Source organism: Pristis pectinata, chromosome 3 (genome assembly GCF_009764475.1).
Source record: "Pristis pectinata isolate sPriPec2 chromosome 3, sPriPec2.1.pri, whole genome shotgun sequence".
NCBI lineage: Eukaryota > Metazoa > Chordata > Chondrichthyes > Rhinopristiformes > Pristidae > Pristis > Pristis pectinata.
In genome coordinates, this window is record NC_067407.1 from 50,744,923 (window position 1) to 50,772,571 (window position 27,649).

General features: G+C 42.5%; 1 protein-coding gene across 21 annotated transcripts in view; it reads right to left on the reverse strand.

The window, feature by feature from the left end:
• Positions 1–27,649, reverse strand: part of ptprc (protein tyrosine phosphatase receptor type C) — a 178,271-nt gene that overhangs the window by 31,595 nt on the left and 119,027 nt on the right. For all 21 annotated transcript variants that reach the window (XM_052010907.1, XM_052010929.1, XM_052010926.1 and 18 more), the window contains 8 exons: positions 26,574–26,825; positions 25,115–25,216; positions 21,869–22,003; positions 16,171–16,293; positions 13,004–13,174; positions 8,396–8,595; positions 8,248–8,308; positions 662–770 (listed from right to left, as the gene is read on the reverse strand). In XM_052010907.1, coding sequence (XP_051866867.1) covers positions 662–770; positions 8,248–8,308; positions 8,396–8,595; positions 13,004–13,174; positions 16,171–16,293; positions 21,869–22,003; positions 25,115–25,216; positions 26,574–26,825 — 1,153 coding nt within the window. The remainder of the gene's footprint in view (positions 1–661; positions 771–8,247; positions 8,309–8,395; positions 8,596–13,003; positions 13,175–16,170; positions 16,294–21,868; positions 22,004–25,114; positions 25,217–26,573; positions 26,826–27,649) is intronic.

The following is a 27,649-nucleotide window of genomic DNA, read 5'->3' on the forward strand; positions in this document are numbered from 1 at the left end:
TCCGTGGAGAAAAGCAGGTGGTCAACGTTTCGGGTCAGGACCCTTCTTCAGCACCACTCCAGACTTCAGAACCAAGGTATTTGCCCAAGGAGTCTGCATCTGAGAATTCTCCCTCGGAGAGCAGAGTCAATCAAATTTGCAAGCAAAGATGCAGGTATGAAATTCAGCTATCATTTGTCCCCTGCAGAATAAAATCCCTTTACTCAGACAGTTGCATACTCTATACCTGTCACTGTGGTCATCTGTCTTATCAATGCATGAACTATGCTGAGTGCCAACTGGTAAAAAAGTGCTTCACCTCAAATAAAGAGGAAAGATCTTGATCTGAAGATGGATGCCCTGATCTCAACTAACATTTCAGTAATATTAAACCCTGTGGTGGGAAAGTCCATTAGAGGAGACTGATTGAAGAATTAAGTGCAATGGTACAAGGAGGAAACAAGTAACAGTATCTCTAAGTCAATTGGTATAACCCACAATAAATTGATAAACAGCACAATTAGATCCAACAAAGTTGCTTCCAGAAACATTAATCGATTCACAGAAAATATGGCTTCCTTTGTAATATTTCAACCATTTGTCTTGTTTTCTAAGTTCCATTCAGTGGTGCTGAACATACGAGGTATGAGTCAAACCATTTTTAACTGAAGAAAGCAGATACCTTGAAGATTTCCTCTGCAAAATGTATATTTTGTAGAGTACAATGGCCAGAGCTATTGTAGTAGCAATGATCAGAAATGCCAGGAATCCAATTAATGCCTTGTCATTGTCTGCAATATAAAATTCTACAGTCATTCACAAGGATGGATTATTAAAGGAAAATGTAAAGTTAATTATAAAATATGTTAGCATGATAACTCCGAATTGCATAATTTTGCTGGAATTTTCTAATACATTTCATTAAGAATAAATCAAAGATAACTTTGATATCTGTGAATTATAGTTTATATGTACAGTTTGATCTATTAGGAGTCAGAAAGCACTAAGGAAACAGACAATTGAAGATCATTAGCTTGTGTCCATAATACTAGTAGTGAAAGCCCCAGGCATCTGCAGAAACAACTGTGCCCTCTGTTATCAATGTGGGTACAGTATGTATTGGCAACAGGTCGCAGTGCAACAACTTTCCAGGCCTCTTCAACAGCACCTCCCAAACCTGCAACCTCCACCACCTGGAAGGACAAAGGCTGCAGGTCCATGTGAATGACAGGACCTCCAGCTTGTTCTCCCTGATAAGGTTAGAAGTAGAATGAGAGGAATGCTCTAACATAACAGTTTCAAACATTGTATACAGCGAGGACATGGTGAGGAGGTTCCTGGTGAGTAAATCTAGAACACATTTTGGTCTAGTTCTTAAAGAGTCCTAGAGCCATAGAGTAATAAAGCACAGAAATAGGGCCTTTGGCCAAACTAGTCCATGCCGACCACAGCATCCTCCCTGCTAGGTCCAGTTGCCTGCATTCGACCCATAACCCTCCAAGCCTCTCCCCTCCATGTACCTATCCAAGTGCCCCTTAAATGTTGCAATTGTACCTGCCTTGACCACTTTCTCTGGCAGCTCATTCCAGATACTCACTACCTTCTGTGCAAAGAAGTTACCCCTCAAGTCTCACTTAAATCTCTCCCGACTTATCTTGTATCTGTGCCCTCTAGTTTTGGACTCGCCAGCCCTGAGGAAAAGACTATGACCATTCACCTTATCCATACCCCTCATGATTTTATAAACTTCTGTGAGGACACCCCTCATTCTCCTACACTCCAAGGAATAAAGATCCAGCATGGCCAACCTCTCCCGATAACTCAGACCCTCTAGTCCAGGCAGCATCCTCGTAAATCCCTTCTGCATCCTCTCCAGTTTGACTATGTCTTTCCTATAACAGGCTGACTAAAACTATGCACAATACTCCAAGGTGGCCTCATCAACGACTTATATAACTGCAACATAATGTCCCTACTCCTAACCTCAATGCCCTGACTGATGAAGGCCAGCATGCTAAATGACTTCTTCACCATCCTGTCTACTTTCATGGCCACTTTCAGTGAACTCTGCACTTGTACTCCCAGGTCCCTCTGTTCCACAACACTCGTCAGTGTCCTGCCATTCACTGTACAAGACCTACCCTGGTTTGAATGTCCAAAATGCATCACCTCACACTCAACTAAGTTGAAATCCATTTGCCGTTCCTCATCCCATCTCCCTAATGATCAAGATCTCTTTGCACTTCATTGTAACCTGCTTCATTATCAACATTACCTCCTAATTTACTAGCATTAAATCACTAGTATCGCTATTTCTTCTAAAATATTAAGATGCCTATATGATAACAGCTGATCTTCTTGCGTCCATTTATCAAGATGAAACACCTGCCAGTCATATAAAGAAATACTGATGTGAAAAGATTACCTGGAGGCTACAAATGTAATTTTTGGAATTGGGCATTATGTCATTTGATTAAGATGTGTAGGATAAGGCTTTCAGATGCTGCTCTTTATAGTAGCATCTTGTGAAATGGCGTAGTTGGAATAATCTTGAGACAAGGAAACAGACAATGGGATCAGGATTAGTGATAAACAGTTAGAATTGGAGCAAAAAAACTTGTCGATATTGGAAACTCGAAACAAAAGCATAAAATACTGGAATTTCTGAGCAAGTCAAGCAAAATCAGTAGAAAAAGAGTTAACATTTCACACCAAGACCACTACTGAAAAAGTGAGAAAGCAAGCATGTTTTAAGGTGCAGGGAGGGGAAGGGTGGAAATAACAGAGAGAATGCTTGAGATAGAGTGCAGACCAAAGATGTCGCGGTAACTCCTGCTCCTAATTAGCATGTTTGTTTGTTTGTATGTACTTAAGTAAAGAAGGTAAGGAGGGTATCAGATTGAAAGAGGAGGTTTGTAATATTACGAAGAATAGAAAATTAAGTGGTTTTTAAGGGAGAGTAAAGGATGACTGAGAGGGATTAAAATAGAAATAAATAGCAAAAATATAAAAATAGATTCTAAGACCCTAACAAATTTAGGGTTGGAGAATATTTTTATAGAATTTTTTTTGGCACTGTGAATATTGGTACAGTTGATAAAACATGTTATAACACAATAAATATCTGTGTCCAAGTAAACTGACCTTGTTTCTGTAACTGTAACTGAGTAAGTATAACAGAAACTTAACTGAACCAGGCTCTAAATGGGCAGAGGTAGTATGGAGATGTGAAAAGGCTACAGAGTAGGAGATATTGTAGGACTTTAAATTACCCAAATATCAATTGGGATAAAGGTAGAGGATGGGCAGGAGTTTTTTTTTGTGTTCGAGAGAACTTCCTTGAACAGCATAAAGACACAAAAAATTCTGCAGATGGTGGAATCTGGAGCAATGCACAAAAAGTGCTGAAGGAACTCGGCAGGTCAGGCAGCATCTGTGAAGGGAAATAAACAGTCGACGTTTCGGGCTGAGACCCTTCATCAGGACTGGAAAGGAAGAGGGCAGAAGCCAGAATAAGAAGGTGGGGGGAGGGGGAGGAGCACAAGCAGGCAGGTGATAGGCAACTCCAGGTGAGAGGGGGAAGGTAGTGGGTGGGGGGGGGGGAGATGTAATAAGCTGAGACGTGATAGGTAGAAGAGGCAAAGGGCTGAAGGAGGAGGAATCCGGTAGGAGAGGGCAGTGGACCATGGAATAAAGGATGGGGAAGGGGAGGAGATGAGATGGGCAGGTCATCAAGGTGGGGGAAGGGAGTCACAGTAACAAGGGAAGACAAAGAAGTGGGGGGGGGGGCGGGTAAGAAAAAGAAGGGGCGAAGTTACTGGAAGTTAGAGAAATCAATGTTGAGGCCATCAGGTTGGAGACTCCCAAGGCAGAATATGTGCCTGGCCTCAACGTGGCAGTAGAGGAGGCCATGGATGGACACGTCAGTATGGGAGTGGGATGTGGAATTGAAGTGGGTGGCTACCAGGAGGTCCTGGCTGTTGCGGCAGACAGAGCAAAGGTGCTCAACGAAGCTGTCACCCAATCTGCATCGGGCCTCACCAATGTTCTGCACAATGGCTGCACTGGGAGCACCAGATGCAATAAATAACACTCAGACTCACAGGTGAAGCGCTGCCTCACCTGGAAGGATTGTCTGGGACCCTGAATGGTGGTGAGAGAGGTGAAGGGACAGGTGTAGCACTTGGTGAGTTTGCAGGTATAAGTGCCGGCGGGGTGGGGTTATCAGTGGGGAGGGACGAGTGGACAAGGGAGTCACGGAAAGAGCAGTCCCTTCAGAAATTGGGGAGAAGGGATGAGGGGAAGATGTGCCTGGAGGTAGGATCCCGTTGGAGGTGGCGGAAGTTGCAGAGAATGATGTGTTGGATCCAGAGGCTTGTGGGGTGGTAGGTGAGGACAAGGGGAACCCTGTTCCTGTTATGTCAGCTGGGGGAGGGGGTGAAGGCAGACGTGTGGGAAGTGGAGGAGATATGGGCAAGGGCAGCATTGATGGTGGTGAAAGGGAAACCCTAGTCACTGGAAAAGGAGGATCTCTGATGTCCCAGAATGGAAAGCTTCATCATGGGAACACATGTGGTGGAGGCGGAGGAACTGGGAGAAGGGGATGGCATCCTTACAAGTGACAGGGTGGGAAGAGGTGTAGTCGAGGTAACTGTGGGAGTCACTGGGTTTGTAGAAGATGTCTGTGATTAGTCTGTCTCCGGAGATGAAGACAGAGGGATCCAGAAAGGGGAGAGACGTGTCAGAGATGGACCAAGTGAATCTGAGGACAGGGTTGATCATAACTCCACCCCTTCTTTTTCTTCCCCACCCCCCCCCCCACTTCTTTGTCTTCCCTTGTTCCTGTGGCTCCCTTCCCCCACCTTGATGACCTGCCCATCTCCTCTCCTCCCCTCCCCCATCCTTTATTCCATGGTCCACTGCCCAGGACAGGTAAGTTGATGAAATTGATGAGCTCAGCACAGGTGCAGGAAGCAGCCCCAATGCAGTCATCAATGTAGTGGAGAAACAGTTGGGGGTGTTACCGTTGTAGGCTTGGAACGTAGTCGACAAAGAGGCAGGCATAGCTGGGGCCCATGTGAGTGCCCGTGGCTACACCTTTAGTTTGGAGAAAGTGGGAGGAGCCGAAAGAAAAGTTGTTAAGGGTGAGCACCAGTTCCGCCAAATGGAGGAGGGTGGCGGGGAGGGGAACTGGTTGGGTCTGTAATCAAGAAAGAAACGGAGAGCCTTAAGACCTACCTGATGGGGGATGGAAGTGTACAGAGACTCGACGTCCATGGTGAAAATGAGTCGGTCAGGTCTGGGGAACTGGAAGTTGTTGAAGTGATGCAGGGCATGCGAAGTGTCATGGACATAGGTGGGAAGGGACTGAACCAAGGGGGACAAAATGGAGTCAAGATATGAGGACACAAGTTCAGTGGGGCAGGAGCAGGCAGAAACAATGGGTCTACCAGGGCAGTTGGGTTTGTGAATCTTGGGTAGGAGGTAGAAACGGGCTGTGCAGGGTGGGGGAACTCCGAGGTTGGAGGCTGTAGAGGGGAGGTTATAGTCACTGATGAGATCAGTGACTATGCGGGAAACAATGGCCTGGTGGGGTCCAGGTTGGGGGATAAGTAAGAGGAGATGTCCGACAGTTGACGTCTGGCCTCGGCAATGTAAAGGTCAGTCCACCAGACTACAACAGCACCACCCTTGTCTACAGGCTTGATAGTGATATTAGGATTGGTGCGGAGGGAGTGGAGGGCAGTGCGTCCAGAGGGGGTGAAGTTGGAATAGGTGAGGGGAGTGGTGAAGTTGAGGCAGTTAATGTCCCGTCAGCAATTAGAGATGAAGAGATCCAGAGCGGGCAGAAGGCCAGGACGAGGTGTCCAAGAGGAGGAAGAGGGCTTAAAGCGGGAGAAGGGGTCATCGGTGGAGGGTGGGAAACCCTTGCCAAAGAAGTAGGCCCAGAGACGGAGACAGTGGAAGAAAAGCTTGGCGTCATGGCGGGCACGGAACACGTTGAGGTGCGGGCGCAGGGGGACAAAGGTAAGGCCCCTGCGAAGGACAGAACATTCAGCCTCAGAGAGGGGAAGGTCGGAGGGGACGGTGAAGATGCGGCAGGAGTGGGAGCTGGGGTCAGGGGAGGGCAGAGGGTTGGAGGGGTCGGAGGAGAGTGGAGAGTTTGAGGGGTCAGGGAAGCTGGCGTGGGAGGAAGTAAGAGGGCTCAAAGGAATGAAGGGGGGGTAGAGGGGTGGGGGGAGGCTTGGGAGACCAGGGAAGGGTGGGGTGTGGTAGTGAAAGCAGTGAAGCAGTTGGACCCAGTGGTGGAGTGAGAGGTCTCGGCCTGCGGGTGGCCGGAGCCGAGGTGGGAGCTGGCCAGACCTGGCGCGGGGGGAGTTGGGCTAAGGACATCCATGAACAGCATGATCTTAGACCAGCTAGGAGGAGGACACTGGTATTCAGTCATAAGGCAAGCCAGCCATTTGGACCAGGTGCCATTTTATTGGTAAATTGGTTTATTCTTGTCACATGTACCGGGGTACCCTGAAAAACTTGTCTTCCATATTGTTCATACAGGTCAATTCATTACAACAGTGCACTGAGGTAGTACAAGGTAAAACAAAACAGGATGCAGAATAAAGTGTTACAGTTACAGAGAAAGTGCAGTGCAGGTAGACAATAAGGTGCAAGGTCATAATGAGGTAGATTGTGTGGTCAAGAGTCCATCTCATCATACTAGGGAACCATTCAACAGTCTTATAACAGCAGGATAGAAGCTGTCCTTGAGCCTGGTGGTATGTGCTTTCAGGCTTTTGTATCGTCTGCCTGATGGGAGAAGGGAAAAGAGGGAATGTCCGGGATGGGTGGGGTCTTTGATTATGCTGGCTACTTTATTGAGGCAGTGAGAAGTGTAGACAGAGTTCACAGAGGGGAGGCTGGTTTCCGGGATGTGCTGGGCTGTGTCCACAATTCTTTGCAGTTTCTTGCACACATGAGCAGAGCAGTTGCCATACCAAGCTGTGATGCATCTGGATAGGATGCTTTCAATGGTGCATTGACAAAAATTGGTGAGGGTCAAAGGGGGCATGCCAAATTTCTTTAGCCTCCTGAGGAAGTAGAGGTACTGGTGAGCTTTCTTGGCCATTGTAACTATGTGGTTGGACCAGAACAGGCTGTTGGTAATGTTCATTCCTAGGAACTTAAAGCTCTTAACCCTCTTGACCTCAGCACCATTGATGTAGACAGGAGTATGCACAACGCCCCCCCTTCCTGAAGTCAATGACCAGCTCTTTTGTTTTGCTGACATTGAGGGAAAGGGTGTTGTCATGATACAATGGCACTAGGCTCTCTACTTCCTTCCTGTACTCCAGACAATTTTTATTTCAGATACAGCTACTACGCTGGTATCATCTGCAAACTTGTAGATGGAGTTAGAGCAAAATCTGGCCACGTAGTTGTGAGTGTATAGGGAGTAGAGTAGGGGGGGCTAAGGATGCAGCCTTATGGGGCAGCAGTGTTGAGGATAATCGTGCCGGAGGTATTGCTGCCTATCCTCACTGATTGCGGTCTGTTGGTCAGGAAGTCAAGGATCCAGTTGCAGCAAAGGGAGGTGTTGAGTCCTAGGTCTCAGAGTTTGGAGCTGAGTTTGCTTGGAATTATGGTATTGAAGGCAGAGCTGTAGTCAATAAACAATAGTCTAATGTGGATGCCTTTACTGTCAACATGCTCCAAAGATGAGTGTAAAAATGGATGATTTCACTGAAATGCTTTGGATTCTGAGGGGCTTGACAAAGCGGATAAAGTAAGGTTATCTGCCTTGGCTGGAGAGTCTAAAACCAAGGGACCTGGTTTCATGATGGAGTTAAAGAGATGGGACTGAGGTTAGAAGAAATTTCTTCATTCAGTGGGCTGTGAATCTTTGGAATCTTGTGCTCTAAAGAGCTCAGTCACTGCGTACATTGAAGGTTGAGATTGATTGATTCTCATGAATTCCAAAAATCTAAGGTTATGGGGATTGAGCTCGAAAGTTGAATTGAAGTAGATCAGTCATTATCTTGTTAAATGGCTCAAGGGGTGTGTAGCCTACATCTGCTCCTATACTTACATTATTATCAATGAGCCTAGTGCATCAATGAAAGCTGGAAAGGCTCACTGACAATGGGAACTGAAATTATTTGCGCTCAGTTCAGGGGAGCGTATTGCAGTTCTGGTAGGACAGGCAAACAGTGCAATTCCTCCCACCAGGTGGTATTGGCAAAATTTAATTTTAGAAAGTATTTTACTTACATAGAGTTGTAATCATTCGAGATTCAGATTCAACAAAACAAACTTCATTCCAAGCACGCACCTGGAATAGGACAACAGGTCTGTTAGTATAAGTCCACAGTGTGCCTCACAGAAACTGAAATATGTCTATTCAACAGAATCCTGTTACATTTATATTGTATTTTTTCAGATAATCCAAGTCTTTCAATTCAAATTCACAGTTGCTGCTGTTGATGAATTTATCTTCTATTTTGACGGAATATAAAAGACTCTTTCCATTCCACTGATCAGGTGTTAGTTTCTGACACTTAATGTGAATGGCATTATTGCTTGATAGTGAAAAATCAATTTTCGTAAGTTTCTCTGGGCCTATGAGGAAAAGGAAAAAAATGTCAAAATCATAAACTAAGCAATAAAATACAGACTTTTCTGTTTTCATTTAAATAAAAATGAAATTTAATGTTTAAAATGCTGAACTCAATCTTAATTATTTTTTAAATTTTCTGTCACAATGCCTTGGTGCTTAATAGGTGTGGATATAGCCACATTACAAATGAACAAATCAGTAAAATTGTTAGCTTAACAGACCAGAAGTTAACTTAAATTCCTTTGTGGTGGGCACAACACTACCTTGTACAAACAAGTTATATTTGATACTCCATGGTAAGTAGAAGGAAAACCTTGCATTCATTATTGTGCTTTTTCACATTCCTTTCCAGAGATTCAAAAGTATTGTACAATCAGTGAAGTACTTTTGAGTAACTTGCTTAAATGTAAAAGGCATAGCAACTAATTACCATAGGCCAAGCTTCCAAAAACAGCAGTAATAATAATGATGGAACATTATGTTTTGTTGATCGAGAGAAATAAATGCTGGCCAGGACACTAGGGAAACTCTTCTTCAAAATGGAGCCATGGGATTTTATGTGAGTGAGCAGGCAGCCCCTCGTTTAATATCCTAAGCGAGGAGATTGCACCTCCATTAGTACTGCAATCCAGAGTGTTCACAGCTAATGGATTGTCCTGAAGTCCTTCAGAAGGGGCACCTGTGAAGAAATTCTTGGCCTCCCTTTGAGAAGAATCAAGACTGGTTTGATGATAATAACAAAGAGATTGAGGAGCTACCCAACTATGAATGTAGGGCAGCCGAGAATGGAAGCTCCGCCGTTCCTCAAAGAACCAGCCCCACAGGCACCTGAAGACAGAAAACCCTTGATTGAAAAAAAACAAATGATGATAGACAGAGCTCAGGAGACAAAGTGGCTTCCTTATAATCATGATGTGTACCGATCCTTCATCGCTGTCAAGGCCATCTTTAACCCAAATACCCAAGGCCCACCCCACTGAGAGTCAAGAATCAAGGTGAACTCATCAGGGATAGAGAGGCAATCAGCACCTATTGGAGGGAATGCTTTGTAGACTTCCTCAACCTCAACTCTGTCCTTCACACGTTACTCCCATCGGGGAGGAGGTACAGGAGCCTGAAGAACAACGCTCAACGTTTTAGGAACAGCTTCTTCCCCTCCGTCATCAGATTTCTGAACATCCCATGAACTCTATCTCATTATTCCTCTTTTGCACAATTTATTTATTTTTGTAACTGATAGTAATTTTTATGTCTTGCACTGTACCGCTGCCACAAAACAACAAGTTTCACAACATATGTCAGTGATAATAAACCTGATTCTGATTAATGTACACTCTTGAAGCCATTATGCAGCAACCTACTCAGTCCAACTTTGCCACCATTCCTGACCTAAAGGAAATCAAAAAGGCCATCTCCCAATTAAAAAAAGTACAAGTCATCAGGAGCAGAAGTATCTCTGCTGAACTTTTAAAACTCATTGGAAAAAGCTCCATTCCAAAACCACAATCTAATTGCCCAGATCTGAGAAGGGAAATTATCTCTGGGGACATCAGAGATGCCGAAATAGTGCCCAACTTCAAGAAAGGAGATATCTCACTGTGGGGTGTCTCCTTGCTGTCTGCCACAGGGAAAAACAGTCCTTCTCAATCATCTCCTCCCAATGATGAAAGAGATGCTTCCCAAGTCAGTGTGAGGCACAATATACATGATCTTCACAACATGACAACTCCAAGAAAAATGCAGGGAGCGGCACCAGCCCTATACATGGCCTTTTGCCATCTCACTGAAGCCTTTGATGCCACTATTTGGGGAGGAATACTAAACAGCATCCTCAAATTCAGCTACCCCAAAATTTGTCTCCATAGAACATAGAACACTACAGCACAGTGCAGGCCCTTCAGCCCACAATGTTGTGCCGACATTTTATCCTGCTCTAAGATCTATCTGACCCTTCCCTCCCACATAGCCCCCTGTTTTTCTATCATTCATGTGTCTATCTAAGAGACTCTTAAATGTCCCTAACATATCTGCCCCCACAACCTCTGCTGGCAGTGCGTTCCACACACCCACTGCTCTCTGTGTAAAAAATTTACGCCTGACATCCCCCTTATACTTTCCTCCAATCACCTTAAAATCCATTTTACATTTCTTTCCTGATGAGGTGCAAGCCATAAGTCTAAGTCTAAGCCACAATCAAGCCAATCTCAAGACTGTGTCGTTGCCCTAATACATCTTTCTCACTGATAGGTTACATCTTATCTCAAACAAATCCTGCAGGATTGGACTTGACCTTGAGAACTAATGGGAAATTATTCAACCTATAGTAACCATTATCCAGCATCCAGGTCAGCTGGACATAAGCTTTATCTGCATGCTGCACTTATGTTTGCACACTGTTGGCTGAACTCCAAGCCATTATTTTCATGTTCACTAAAGCATACAAGAGGATGGGCCATACACTGAAAAAATCTGCAAGACAAAGGTTCTCTACTGTCGGATCCAGTTATTTTTGAATCCACAGGTTCTTTCAGGAGTCCAGGAATGAGTTGAAAACAACTTGGTGCTTCACAAAGTTTTATTGGAAAAGTTTAAAACAAAGAAACTGTCACAGAGCACATGGCAGTAGCTTTGATGAGCTGAGACAAAGGGAACTAAAGATGAGCTCGGGCCAGGGGGAAGGAAGAGCAAGAGAGTGATTAACAAAAAGAGACACATTTTATACTTGAGATAAAAGATATTCCTTAGCTAACAATAGTCCAAACAGGAAACCTATTACATACCTGTGGCCAAACCAACCAATGAAAAAACCACATATTCACCTGATGGACGAACCAATAAGCTAGTAAGTGGCCATTCCTTGTGCAGCCACTTGAGGTGTATTAAACACTATACATGTTAAAAAAACTAATTAAAACAGTCGAATCCAACACTACCAATCTGCCCCTGCTCCGCCATTCTGGTCTCTGAAAATGAAGGTTAATGGCGAGACCCTGGAAAACATGAACAACTTTCTCTATTTTGGCAACCACCTCCCAATGAAAACAGACATGGATGATATAATTCACCATTGCCTTGAATGAGCCAATGCAGCCTTTCTTTGATTAAGGAGAAGGGTGTTTGAATATTAAGACCTCAGACCTGGCACAAAACTCTGGTCTACGTGCAATTCATGCTGTGAAAAGCTGCCACCAGAGCTGTCTCCAACTGGAAGGATAAGTGAACCAATGTCAGCATCTTCCTTCAGGCCAACATCCCCAGTACTGAGGCCCTGGTTATACTCAGTCAGCTATGCTGGGCAGGGCCACATCATTCACATGCCCAACACCAGATCCCCAAAACAGTCAGTCCATTCTAAGCTCAATCAGTGGAAGAGATTACCAGGTAGTTAGAAGAAATGATTCACAGATGTGTCAAAGCCTCCTCGAAATAAAGGCAACATTCCCTTTTACCTTGAGAATCTCTTGCCAAAGACCACTAAAAGTTCTGGATGGCATAGAGAACCTGGAGTCCATGCACTGAGTGGACACAGTAGCCCTGTGTAAACGGCAATGGAGCATACCTACCCACACTTTCAGACACCTTTTGCCACTTCAGAACCCACAAATTCAGAATGGAAACAAATCATCCCTGATCTTGAGGGGCAGCCTAAGAAGACGACTTCTTCAGTTGATCATTGGATTGATAGCCTCGGTCATTGTCATCAACTTACTTGAATGGAACCTGAACCTTCAACTTGTTGATTCAGAAATAAAAGTACCACTTGATCCACTACTGCTGATAATTACAGGCTATTGATCCTTTTTAAGAGATTTTAATTAAATTTCTCTTTACATGTACTTAAAACATCTGCCTTCAGAGATTTTTATCAAAAGGATGAAACAAAAAAATTTACAAAATAGAATTTTGCCTTCTGAAATAAAACACAAAATGCTGGAAATACTCATTGAGGTGAGGAAGAACTTTCAGAGGCATTGGCAACTTCAAAGAATGACAACCTCTTTTTAGAATTTTCCCTTTTGTTTCAGATTTCTAGTATTCACAGCTTTTGCTTTTAAATGCGATATTTTGATTTGTTGGTTTTAAAACACTGGGCAGGGACAGGTTCCATGAATGAGTAGGTCAGTGACAGAGAATGCAAAGTGTGAGGCCATCAACTTGAATCCAGGAAAGAGACCTGTCTTGACCAGTAAGGAACTAGTAATTGACAATGATGATCATGAAGTCATCAAAGATCTGTAAAAGCAAGCAGTTGGTTCAATAATGCCCTTTAGGGAACAAAACTGCACAGAGTGCTTGGTTCAAAGTCAGACCTTCACCAGAAGCAACTGTGGGTGGTCAGTGTCTGAGAAGGAATAAGAAGAGCTATTGTTCAATAACTGCACAGCAATATTGATGCATACAAATACTTACACCCTGGTTTAGTTTCGTTGGTGATGATAGCTGGCTCACTCTGTTGAGAATTTCCATTGCAATCATTGTTTTTAGCTTCAACATAAAACGTATACCTTTTATTTGGCTTCAGACCTGTACAATTATGTGATCCGATGGTATTCAGTTCTCCAACCATTTCACACACGTTTTCTGTAAGAGAAGGTAAAGTGTATTTGAATCACTGTTACAAAAGCTCGATATTGGTAAAAATTAAGGTCTTGAAACACTGCTCCAGTTCTGGAGTGCTGCATGACAGCTTCAGTGACAGAAGGTCAGGGTGGGCAGAAGCTTGGTTGAAGCCATGGCTGGCACTGTACCAGCAAAATCATAGCTAGTCCTTACAAGTTAGGGCCAGTAACCCTAATTATTTTGCTGGAATTGTATCCATTGACTTCCTTGCTGCTGATAACACTGGCCATTCAGGTTGGGGGTGCCAGTGCTTGAGGAATAAGCTATTGAATCAAGGTCAGAGAGTGCAGCAGGAGACCACAGGGTTGGGGAGAGAGGTCAAGGAGGGCATTTGATGTGGCAAAACTGAGGCTCTACATTTCCAGTAACCACCAAAGGTGGTCATTTTTATTACAATATGAATTAAAATGTGGTCAGACATCAGGTTCGGGCTTGGGCTCTTCATGGTGTCTACATTGGGCTGGGTGTTATGCTGACATAGCTTGACTAATGCTATTCATAGACTACAGGGCCAGTGCTGAGGATTCACTCAATGAGAGTTGCTGGACTTTCATAGGGGAATCCAGAATAGCATTAGCCAAGCTATGTCAGCATACCACTGGCAAACGAAGACACCATGAAGAGCCCAAGCCTGAGCCTGATGTCTGACCACATTTGAATTCATATTGTAATAGAAATGACTATTTTTGCATGGTGGTTACTGGAAATGTAGAGCCTCAATTCTGCCACATCAAATGCCCTCCTTGACCTCTCTCCCCAACCCTGTGGTCTCCTACTGCACTCTCTGACCTTGATTCAATAGCTTATTCCTCAAGCACTGGCACCCCCAACCCAAATAGCCAGTGTTATCAGCAGCAAGGAAGGCAATGGATACAAACCCAGCAAAATAGTTAGGTTTACTGGCCCATAGACTTACATAGATTATAACGTAAAATGATCAAACTATGACCAAATCCTTATAAAGTAATCTATCCTCTGATTAAATAATCTGATGTCAATTTTGATCATCCTTGCCGCTTTGTGAATCCTTGTGTAGTTTCCTTTTCTGGGTTGATAAGCCTTCACTTTGATTATATTGCACATAACCGTCTTCCCCTTCCTCACCAATGGGTTCACTCTAATCATATTCCCCTGATCAACATTTTGACATACAATCACAATGATAGATCCAACACTACCATTAAAAATAAAATGAACATTACATAAAAGCCTAGAAATTAGATTTCACCCATTTTGTTGCACTAAATGGGCATTGTGTTTTGTCTAATGCCAAAGCAGTTGTTAGCAAAACAAAAGTAACTAAATTGGGACACAAAAACAGAAAATGCTGGAAATATTGATCAGAAATGTTGGCTCTATTTTCCTTTTCATGGATGCTGCCTGACCTACTGAGTGCCTTTGATTTTCAATCATTAAATAGGAACATAAATAACAGACAATGCTGGAAACTCTTAACAAGTCAGGCAGCATCTGCAGAGAGAGAAACAGGCAATTTTTGAGGTCTGGAGTCCTTTGGGAAAAAGGGAAATAAGGTTAGTTTTCAGAAGCAGAGGGGTGCAGGAGTGATGGGTGGAACAAAGGATATATCTATGATAGGACAAGACCAAATGGCATAATGTAATGAATGGTAACAAATGCCATAATGTAAAAAAAAGTAATTAATATCAAATTATATACTTCTTCTGTGTGGCTGCCACAGAGGTAGTGATGGAAATGCACACGCTGGGTGCAGTATTAGCATGGGGCACTTGAGGGCATAAAACATAGTGGGAAGGGGAAAGATAGAGAAGGAGAGGGGAAATCAAAGATTGAATGGGGAAGAATGGGCAGGAGAAAATCAAGAGAGGGGTCCAATGAAGCAGGCCAATGGATCTCATGCTGTTACCAGATTTCTATATACTAATCATTAGGGTCACAAATCAAGCATCTTATTCAGAAATGCTGTTATCTTTGTCAGTCTGTCTGTCTGCAAAAGGCAGCATGCTAAAAATCAGTGTAAGGAAATCAGAGAATGGTCATTTCCTTTCCAGCTGACTTTTCGAAATGTCACATAATGCGGAATATTTAAATATTGCTAGCTAGTTCTACAATGTTTATCATATCAAATCCATTTATTTCAATTTGTGTTATCAGTTCATTTATCTTGTTACAAATGCAGTCAAATGAAGAACCTATAATTTTGTCCAAACATTGCTCTTACCATCTTCACTATTTTAATTCTATTTTCAGGGTCACTCCTATACTTGTATATTCTTTCCATTCTTGGCAAACTCTTGTCACCATTACCCGTATCACTAGTGCCCATTTAGTATCCAAGGCTTCAAAAATTAGGCCAGTTACCAAACCAAATCTCCAAAATGTAGTAAATTATGTGGATTCTTTCTGTTTTTGTTGAACTAACCTTATCACTGTTAGTTAAATCAAGTCATTTCAAATATTTGACAAATTTTAAATGTTAATTGTTATCAATCATCCAATCCAGCTTTGAAAGTGAACTTCCACAGGTGTGAAGTCATATTCCCTCAATAATGCTGGGACTTCTTTAAGTAAGATATTCAATAATATCCTTATAATTTTATATGTTTTTTTTCTTTCAGAATCCTCCTTTTCCTTTCCTCTCTTAACCTGAAGTGACAATGAATTCACAATTTTAAGTTTTGCCCCCTTTTCATTCTTAGCGCTGTTAATTTCACAATCCTTCTCTCTGACTTGGATTAGGCACTCCTTAGTTACTTGTCCTGTTCTTTGAAGTTGCAAGTAGCCTGTGGAGGCTACAGCACTATTTCCTTCTCAGTCCTTCATAAACCTGTGCCATAAAATATATGGGGATTAAGCAAAGGGCAAGCCTAGATTTTGGCAGACACTGCTGCAACAAATTCTGAGCTCATAACATCCAAGATAATGCACATATACTGCAAAGTAGCGCTGGTGCTGCTTGTTTACCCAGTGTTTCTTACTTGAAGCGTTTTCAGTTACGATAATCTCATTGACGTGTTTAAAATCGTCATCTGTCAAAGTCCATGTCACTTCAATGGACGTACTTTCAATTTTCCCTTCGAAAACCTGTGGCTTGTTAGGTTCTATAAAATTCAAAAAATGCAGAATCAGCAATCAATCCCACAATTATTTTGTCCATACTTTAAAAAGCATTTGAACTCATTATCACCTGAACTGTCTCTGTACAGCTGTGAAACAATGCTCAGAAACAATAAGGTCACAACCTGATGTCTTCTTCACAGGTTTGTGGAGAACACAGGTCCAAGCTTCTTTGGTGAGAATTCAGTGGGCCTCTAGCAGCACAACATTGTGGAGAGGCAGCTGTAAGTAACATTCTTCTCTTGTGATGTTTACATGGCCCAGGACAATTGCAAATAGTGAGAGACTGTGTACAGGATCAGCCACAATCAAACGAGTGCAGCTTTTGGTCGGAGGATTGGTGCTGAAGGATGGTACAACGTATAGCCTTTCAACCTGCTGCAAATTTATTACAAACCTTTAGAAGACTCGAAATCCCTTTCCTTACTAACTCTGGATGCTCTTTCTCTGGTGGGATGCACCTTGCAATCCTATTACATTGATTAGTCTTTCACACACCAAGTAAACAAGGAACAAACCAAAATGAATGATGCAGATCTGTTACTGAGAGATGGCATCTTTCGAAAGGAGGTCCTCTGTCTCCACCCCATTATAGAAGGCCAATGTATCACTTCAGTGGCAGGAGGAACACGTGCCCAATAGGCAATATACCAGCTCCTAATTTCCTTTGGAAAACAATTGAATAGGCCTTAAAAAATGACAGATAAGAAGAACTTTCACTGATACTGTGCAGAAGATGAAGGAGAAATTTAAGGTGAAAGTTTTAGATATCAAAACACCCGAGTAACAGAAAATAGAACATTACAGTGCAGTACAGGCCCTTTGGCCCGCAATGTTATGCCGACATTTTGTCCTGCTCTAAGATCTAGCTAACCCTTGCCTCCCATATAGCCCTCCATTTCTCTATCACTCATGTGTCTATCTAAGAGTCTCTTAAATGTCCCTAATGTATCTGCCCCCACAACCTCTGCCGGCAATGTGTTCCACGCACCCACCACTCTCCATGTAAAAAACTTACCCCTGGCATCCCCTTTATATCTTCCTCTAATCACCTTAAAATTATGCCCACTTGTGTTAGCCATTGTTGCCCTGGGAAGAAGTCTTTGACTGTCCACTCGATCAATACCTCTTATCGTCTTGTACACTTCTATCAAGTCACCTCTCATCCTCCTTCTCTCCAAAGAGAAAAGTCCTAGCTCACTCAACCTATCCCCATAAGACATGCTCTCCAATCTAGGCAGCATCCTGGTAAATCTCCTCTGCACCCTCTATAAAGCTTCCACATCCTTCCTATAATGAGGCAACCAGAACTGAACACAATACTCCAAGTGTGGTCTAACCAGGGTTCTACAGAGCTGCAACATTATCTTGCGGCTCTTGAACTCAATACCCCGACCAAGGAGAGCCAACATGCCATATGCCTTCTTAACAACCCTATTGACCTGCATGGCAACATTGAGGGATCGATGGACATGGACCCCAAGATCCCTCTGTTCCTCCACACTGCTAAGAGCCCTGCCATTAACCTTGTATTCTGCCTTCAAATTCGACCTCCCAAAGTGTATCACTTCACACTTAACCAGGTTGAACTCCATCTGCCACTTCTCAGCCCAGCTCTGCATTCTATCAATATCCTGTTATAATCTACAGCAACCTTCTACACTATCCACAACACCACCAACCTTTGTATCATCAGCAAACTTACTAACTCACCCTTCCACATCCTCATCCAAGTGATTTATAAAAATCACAAAGAGCAGGGGTCCCATAACAGATCCCTGCGGAACACCACTGGTCACCGACCTCCAGGCAGATTACGCTCCATCTACCACCACTCTCTGTCTTCTATGAGTGAACCAATTCTGAATCCATACAGCCACGTTTCACTGGATCCCATGCCTCCTGACTTTCTGAATGAGCCTTCCATGAGGACCCTTATCAGACGCCTTACTAAAATCCATGTACACCACATCCATTCCATTTCACTTCAACAGATGCATTACCAATTCTCCTCCAAATGCCCATAAATTCTGTTTCTAAGAATCTTCTCCAGTAACTTGCCCACCACTGAAGTAAGACTCACTGGTCTGTAATTCCTAGGGTTATCCCTACTCCCTTTCTTAAACAAAGGAACAACATTTGCCACCCTCCAATCATCTGGCACTACTCCTGTGGCCAGTGAGGATGCAAAGATCATCGCCAAAGGTGCAGAAATCTCTTCCCTCGCTTCCCGTAATAACCTTGTGATATATCTCATCCGGCCCCAGTGACTTATCAATCTTAATGTTTTTCAAAAGTTCCAGCACATCCTCTCTCCTCACGTCAACATGCCCTAGTGTATCAGCCTGTCATAAGCCATCCTCACAAACATCAAGGTCTCTCTCACTGGTGAATACTGAAGCAAAGTATTCATTAAGGACCTCCCTACCTCTTCTGACTTCAGGCACGTTTCCTCTTTTATCCTTGATCAGTCCTACCCTCACTCTTGTCGTCCTTCTATTTTTCACATATGTGTAGAACGCCTTGGGTTTTCTTTGATCCTACTCACCAAGGACTTCTCATACCCCCTTCTAGCTCTCCTAAGTCCATTCTTAAGCACCCTCCTGGCTACCTCGTAACTCTCCAGAGCCCTGTCTGATCCTTGCTTTCTAAACTTCAGGTAAGCTTCTTTTTTCCTCTTGACAAGATATTCTACATCTCTTGTCAACCACGGTTCCTTCACTCTACCATCCTTACCCTGCCTCAATAGGACAAACCTATCCAGAACCCCACGCAAGTACTCCCTAAACAACCTCCATATTTCCACTGTGCACTTCCCCAAGAACATCTGATCCCAATTTACGCACCCAAGTTCCCGGCTAATAGCATCATAATTCCCCTCCCCCAGTTAAATACTTCCCCATATCGTCTGCTCCTATCCCTCTCTAAGGTTATGGTAAAGGTAAAGGAGTTATAGTCACTATCTCCAAAATGTTCTTCCACCAAGAGATCTGAAACTTGATCAGGCTCATTGCCTAGTACCGGTCCAGTATGGCCTCTGCTCTAGTCGGCCGGTCCACATCCCATGTCAGGAATCCTTCCTGGATGCACCTAACAAACTCCGCTCCATCTATCCCCTTTACACTAAGGAGGTGCCAATCAATATTAGGGAAGTTGAAATCACCCATGACAGCAACCCTGTTGTTTTAGCACCTCTCCAAAACCTGCTTCCTGATCTGCTCCTCAGCATCTCTGCTGCTATCAGGGGGGTCTGTAGAATACTCCCAATAGAGTGATCGCTCCCTTCCTGTTTCTGACTTCCACCCACACTGACTCAGTAGACAATCCCTCCAGGACATCGTCCCTTTCTACAGCTGTGACACAGTCCCTGCTCAGCAAAGCCACTCCCCCACCTATTTTACCTCTGCCCCTGTCCCTTCTGAAACATCTAGACCCTGGAATATCCAGCAGCTATTCTTGCCCTTGCAACAGCCAAATCTGACACAAATTGTGGGTTAAGCAGATAGTATACAAAAGGCTCAAGCATTCACAAGAGAATGTAGGCTTGTGGTGACTTAAGAAATTGGGTGTGCAAAGTCAAGGAAAATTTATGGATGAGGTGATGAGGTTTAAATTTAATGCACTGAAGGATGGTGTTGGTAAGCAGGATATGGTTTGGGACAGAATGTTAACAGTAGAACTTTGGAGCAGTTTAAGCTTACAGAGTATAAAGAATGGCTGATCAACAAGAAGAGTGCTGAAGTAGTTCTCAAACTTGTTTATACTTTAACTCAACTTTCCCCAGGCAACTTACTTCTGATGGAATGGTTCAAAGTTGGAATTGATGCCTGATGTACCAATGCACTGCAGGTAAGTCACTAATCTATTGTCTACTGGGATAAACTGATTTGGAAAGCCATGCCAAAGGAGAATAGGAACAGTGTATGTAACCAAGATGTCATGTAGATATGATGAAGATTGACACTGTATTAGATGGATCCAACACTTTGCTGTCTGCTTTACTTTCTCAGGAATACCAGGATCGCTTGGGCCACTTCTATCCACTTAAAAGGAGGGCCCTTCTGGTTTGCAAAACTGCACCATATGCAGCATACAATGACATCCTTAAAGCCAATCACAGCTGTAATGTTATCTGTAAACTTTGCCTGCCCTCTGCCTATTTTTGCCCATTTCTCTGGTGGGCATGTGAACTGAATTCTACATGCATAGACGTTGCATTCATGATGGCTATGACAGGGCAATGTGAGGATATAGGTTTGAGCCAAAGCTTAAGAGGATAACTTTGCTTCCATGTGAAACTATGTTACACCCAGGAATGTCACCTTAAATAGAATGAGTGGTGCCTCCAGGCTTGAAGATGAACATTTATTTGTATTACTTATGTGTTGCTGTTTGCTGTTCGACAATCATCCACAGAGATTTGATGGTTACATGAGTGCCATCAATAATAAACTGTAGTTTCAGAGATATTATCAGAATGGAAAAAGAAAATCAATATCCTCTCATTCTTCTGACAGCTTTCAATGGACAAAGATAGAAACAAGTTTGCCTAAGTATTATAATAAACCAATGTTTTGCTTGATGAGATGCTGCAGTGCAGATGGACTGCACTGTATTTTCTTATTGGCTAACCAGGAATGATCAGAGATATAATGGGTTCAACTTCTCCGTGGATTGTCACCTTGTCGTGGTGGAGAAGCTTGTGTGGTCCTGAGATCCTGAGAGCAATGCTATCTGGAGCTGTGCTCCTGGTAGGGTCACCCATGGCGGTAAGGTCAATGGTGAGATCCCAGACAAAGAACAACCCAACCAAGACCTCAGTGGTGGAACAGGCGGACGAAGTTATTTCAAACTCAACAGCTGTGAAGGCTGCAACAAATCCATCAGCTCCAATCGTCTTGGTTTCCATGCCACTGGAATCAGCTGGTTGATTTGTGAAGTATCATGTGCTTTTTGTAGTGCAACGTCAAGTACACGTTAAACAAATACATGCACAGGCGTCTTTGCTCTGTGGGCTATCCAAGATTGGACTCATAAGCCACTTGAGAGCCCATAAATAGATCAATGGAATGAAGACCATCATCCTCGACCTCGAGGGATAGCCACCACAACAACGACAAATGGGTTCAATGATTTCTGTGGGGACTCTGAGTGTTGTCCTATTAATTGGTGTTGTTTGCAAGTCAGACATTAGTCTATAGGTTTGCCCCACTGGTGTGGTGAAGAGTAGAGTGCTAAGGAAGCTGACCATAGTCATTCTGGTGCAAAGTTCCAGGTCCATGTACATTACAAGGAGGCAGCCCTTGCAACTAAATAAACAGTCTAAGTTCAGTCTTTGCACCTTTTTCATGTACTACTAAAAGAAACACAGATGACATTGGCTTTCACAACAGAAATCGTCAAAAAGAGCATAACAGTCACAATCAACTAACACAAAGGTCCAACTTTGTAACCAATGCACACAATTCAGAAGGAAAAGCTGTCTTCTCATCATTGGAATGGAATAAAGTCATTCAGGGATCTGATCATCATAAATTATTGAAAAACTTAAATGCTTACTTTGACGTTCTGCCATCAGATGTTCAGTTATAACCGTTGTCCAATTATCAGCACGGACTGTGATAGAGCAATTATGTTTTTCACAAGGAGTTGAAATCTCGAATGTTGTTCCGTTTCCTATTAAAGTGTTATTTTCTGAAAGACAAAAAACAAATGGCAAAAGTAGTAATATATTTAAGACTTCCCTAAGCCTGCAATACTGTGATTATATCAAATTATGTTGAGACTGAAGCACAAAAATGCCATTCAACCCAACTGAACATGCTAGAGATTATGGTCCATGTGGACTCTTCCCACTCCACACAACTGACCACAGTAGCACATTCTGCTATTCCTTTCTCTCTCATTTGTTTAGCTTCCCATTATCACAATCTCTGCCTCAACTCTTCTTTATGGGACTGAGCTCCCCAGTATTTGAATAAATAAATACTTATTGAATTCTCTGATAGATTTATTAATGACTATTTTGCATTAATCACCAATCATTTATGTTTTGCCACATGTGAAAAAGTCTTCCTTGCATTTATCCTATCAAATCTTTTTTATTATCTAAGAACCTCTTCCCAGCCTTCTCTTTTCAAGAAAAAAGCTGCATACAGTTTGGCTCAATACAAGTTTAACACAGCTTCTCTGTCCTTCATTCCTATCTTTCCAGAAACTAACCCAGTAATTTTGTGTGCTTAGCAATGTCAAAATTAACCCACATTAAATAATCTGAAAACAAGTACCCTTTGTCTCCTTTAGCTCATTCATGCCTGGTCCAACAAGATACTAGCACTCATCCCCACTCACCTTCTGGTTGCTGCACAAACCCCCAGTGTCCCCTAAACTTCAGCTCTTGACCCAGCCCATGAGGGAAGTGGGTCATGAATGGCAAAGGCTCTTCTCAATGGTGCATCCTTAGGTCCTGCCCAACTAGAGGACTTTTTTCTGTTTTTTTTAATATAACTGCAGAAGAAATTCCAATGATCTGTCTAATCTTGTATCTGGGTAAAAGTGAGAAGGGTACATGGGAGTTGTGGGCAGTGAGACTGGCATTGGTATCGGTGAGACAGGCAGAGGGGGGAATATTGCTGCAGGGTTTAACAATGGGATCTCCTGGCTGCTGGAGCTTTCTGGGTTCTCTTACAATGCCTCTCCTACAAAGCAGCACTTCCTCAGTGCTCCACTGCAAGTTTCCCCTGAATACTTGCTACTGAAGAACCTGGAATGGGATTTGAATCTACAACTACAGTATTTACACAGTACATTGTGTATTCCTTTCAGAACCTCCTAAATAACTGGGTAAGAACTGATGTAGTACTGAATTATGCTCACTGCTATAATGCAGGAAACACACATCAAGCTCATGTAAAGAGAAATGTGGAAATGACCAATCCGTTTGAAAAATATTTGATTGAGTGACTCTGGGGATAGCTTCACAACATTTCTTCATAAAAGTGCCCATGAGATCTTTTAAGTACAGCTGGGAGGAGCCTTGGTTTATCATCTGACCCAGATAGCAGCACCTCCCTCAAAGCAGCCCTTCCTCAGTATTACACTGGAGAGTCCTCTGAAGTGCTTGCAACTGAAGCATCTGGAGTGGGATTTGAACCCACAACCTTTCAACTCAGAGCAAAGCATGCTGTCAGCTGTATCACAGATCAGCAATCTGAAAAATACCTGCACCTAGATTGGAGGTGTGAAAGGAGTAAAAGTACGCTTTAAATTATCTCAACTGAAAATGTAATCTTTCAGTGTGCTCTCAGCATCTCCGTTGATCTTATGAAGGACAATTTTCTTGGAGCAACTCACCTTTTTGATGCCCCCACTAATGAGTCAACTGGCCAAAGGATGCTTGCTCTTCTTTTGCTTGCAACCTTATGATGGGCTAAATGCATATCCATGCATAAGGTACAGGCCCAGTTAAAGTGAAGCCTCTGAAATCACAGGGCAGTGTAGCTGAGGATGGAAACCTAAAAGTGAGAGTCTCAGCTCCTATTTACTTTCCTCTGAGCTCGTTCTTGGGGTGACAAATAGGAAAATCTATTTTTCAGTAGTTTTTCTGTTTCTGTTTCCTTCTTTGGCTAAGAGAAGCTGCTGAACTCATGGAAATTTGCACAACATTTGTGAAAGGCCTCTGTGGACTAGCAAACAATGAGATGAATGATCTACAGGAGACTGGAACCTCAGTAGCCAGATGAAACACATAATTATTCCAAAGTTCCCAATGTTGCAGTCTCACTTGTCTCCATGGTATACCCTTACTTCAAAATGTCATGGATTAAGAAGACCTGCTCTGGGCTAGCACTAATAATATTGAAGAGTGCTACATTGTTAGTGGTGCCATCTTTCAGGTGAGACATTAAAGCACATCTCCCCTGAAAGATTGCAACTCCAACAGTGGGTTAAAAAGGTTCCTCGGAAGACCAATGAAAATGTCCTGGTCAAAATTTACATTTCAACAAACAGATCAAAACATGACCATTGCTGTCTATTTGATCTTATGAATGATCGAATGATTATGGCACAGAATCAGGCCATTTGACCCATTGAGTTCCTGAGTTACTTTCTACCAAAGCAACTCACCAGTTCCACATCCCCTCTCTGCCCCAAACCTTTTCTCCACAGCCATGAAAAATGTTCTCCATCATATATTCATCCAATTCCCTCTTGAAGGCCACAATGGAACCTGTCTCCACCACATCAGCAGACAGTGTGTTCCAGATTCCAGCCACATGGTGTGTATAAAACTTTCCTCATGTCAATTGTAATTTTCTTCTGCTTTATTTTCTACTGTGACATTTATTCCTCCATACCTGCACCAACAGGAATGGCCTCCCACAATTCAGTCTCCCAGACCCCCTCATTAGTTTAGATACTTCTATCAAATCTTCCCTCGGACTTCTTTTTAAAGGAAGCACTCTCACTTTCTCTAATCTAACCTTGTTACAGTCGTCTCTTCCCAGGAACCATTCTTGCAAATCTTTGCTGGGCCCTCACATAATTTCTATGTTGCAGTGTACAAATTAGTTGCCATATTTCCAACAGTACTCTTCAATGGTACTTAGTTGACTGTGAGGCTTGAGATCATGTAATACGTTATATTCATGCAAATCCTTTATTTTCTATTACAGAACCATTTGCAAGAAATCCACTTGAACGAAAGCTAATCCTGCCACATTGCAAATAGATGGCCTAAAGGTGTTTTTGGTTGGGACTAAGAGCAACCGAAAAGTATCATGGTAAACTTATTTTTATAATTACCTGTTGAACAATTCCAAATATATGTAAAGCTGCATTTTTTCATTTCCGAAGTTACATCCACTGAGAACTTAGGTGATTGTTTGTTAATTTTAAAATCAAAAGCTTGAAAAGAAATTATTGAAAACAATGGTTACTAATATATTAATCACACTGGATTTGTATAAAAACTTTTAAAAGTTACAAGTTCTGAAGACTGTGAACATTTAAATATAAAGGAGAACCTTTCAAAAAGATTTAAAATTGTTCCTTCACATTTGCAACGTACATTTAATGCATATTTTGTTAAGGAAAGTTAACAACACAGCCTCTGAAGGGTAACATGTGCATTGTGAATTATATCACTAAGAACAATACTTAGAACATTGAACTGTACAGCACAGGAACAGGCCCTTCAGCTCACCATGTCTGTGCTGACCATGATGCCAATTTAAACTAATCCCATCTGCCTGCACATGGTCCTCATCCCTCCATCTCCTCCCTGTTCATGTGCCTGTCTAAATGCCTCTTACATGTTGCTCTGGTATCTGCTTCTACCACCTCTCCCGGCAATGTGTTGCAGGAACTTATCACTCTGTGTTAAAAAAAACTTAAATCTCCTTTAGATTTTCCTTCTCTCATCTTAAAGCTACATCCTCTAGGATTTGTCATTTCCACCACGGGAAAGAGATCTTGACCCTACATCCCTATCTATGTCTCTTATAATTTTATATACTTCTATCAAGTCTTCCCTCAGCCTCCAATTCTCCAGAGAAAACAATCCAAGCCTGTCCAACCTTTCCTTATAGCTAATACTCTTTAATTCAGGCAAATCCTTGGTGAACCTCTCCAAAGCCTCCACTTCCTTTTGTAATTCGGCAACCAGAACAACATACAATACTCCTAATGTGGCCAAAGTTTTACGCAGGTGCAACACGATTTTCCAACTTTTATACTCAATTCCCTGATTGATAAAGGCAAGCATGCCGTATGTCTTCTTTACCATCCTATCTACTTGTGTTGCCACTTTCAAGAAGCTATGGAACTGCACCCCAAGATCCCTCTGTACATCAATGTTCCTAAGGGACTTTCATCTTGCACTTGACCTCCCAACATGCAACATGTCAGACTTGTTTGGATTAAGTTCTATCTGCCATTTCCCCACCCATTTTTCCAACTGATCTATATCCTGCTGTATCTTTTGACAGCCTTCCTCACTATCCACAACTCCACCAATTTTTGTGTCTTTTGCAAACTTACTAAACAACCCACCTACATTTTTGTCCAAATCAGTTACATAAATCACAAAAAAAAACAGAAGTCTCAGCACTAATCTCTGCGGAACACAACCGGTCACAGACCTCAATTCAGAGTACACCCCATCCACCACTCCCCTCTGTCTTCCAAGGCCAAGTTAATTTTGAATTTTGAATTTGGGGAATGTTATTTTGCATTAAATTGAAGCATATTAATCTATACTTACTGGACTTTGGATGTGTTCTGATGCTTTTTCCACAAGTTACATTGCATTTGTCATCCACTTCTAGTGAGGGTTCATAATTAGTACAGAAATCAAGACCTGCTATTACTTGTTCCTTCATACTCTGATTTGCTTCAAGAGTGATGTTTTCATTGAGAACAACTACTGAAAGATCTGTTTCAATTTTGTATTGTATGGTCAGTTTGATACTTTTATCTGTCACGTTACCCACAATGCAGTTAAACTGATGAACCCCTGAAAGAGAAAGAATATGTTTTCTTTTGGAACATACAGTCATCATTCATTACATATTGGTTAATAAAATATTATTACCTTTTATGAAATAGTCCTGAAAAGTCAATTACTTTTTCTTTACACAGGGTTACAGAAGGACCTTATTAATCAATGAGGCAATTGAGGAATCCTGAAAACCCTTCCAGATTATAGCACAATACTGGAACCTTCCTGCTTGGATATGAGAGGCACCTGCTAGCGATGCCTACATCCCATCAACAAATAAGTTTTTAAAAAGAGATTAGACTACTAATTACTTGGTTTCTGACAACAGGGACTGGAGGTTTGTGGATTTTGCTCCCAGCAGTTCGGCTGGCTTTATACACTGATGTCCCCCAAGTGGCCACCAGGGCAGAGGATTGTGGAGGGGGCCTTATTGACTTGGGCATCCCTGACCTTCTGTGCCTTCCCCCTGCCCCTTGGTAATGGAAACTTTGCTGTAAGGCTGGTTTGTTGCTGTTTTTAGATTAGCTGCAGTTGCAATTTACCTTGGTAAGGTTATGGGGGCTAGGCAGAGGGGGAGGGGGGTTGTGTGGACAGGAATGTGGAGTTGGAGTTACAGTCACATCAGCCATGATCTTATTGAATGGCAGGGCAGACTCGAGGAGATGAGTGGCTCTCTCCTGTCTGTAATTCATATATTCACGTGTATAACAAAATGACAGCCTGCAATATCAATGCCACAATTTTTATTTGAAAAGAAACTTATAAAAATATCTAGATTATATTAAATTTAATTACTCAAATTTAAAATTCCCAGTTGTCTATGGTGATATTCAAACTCA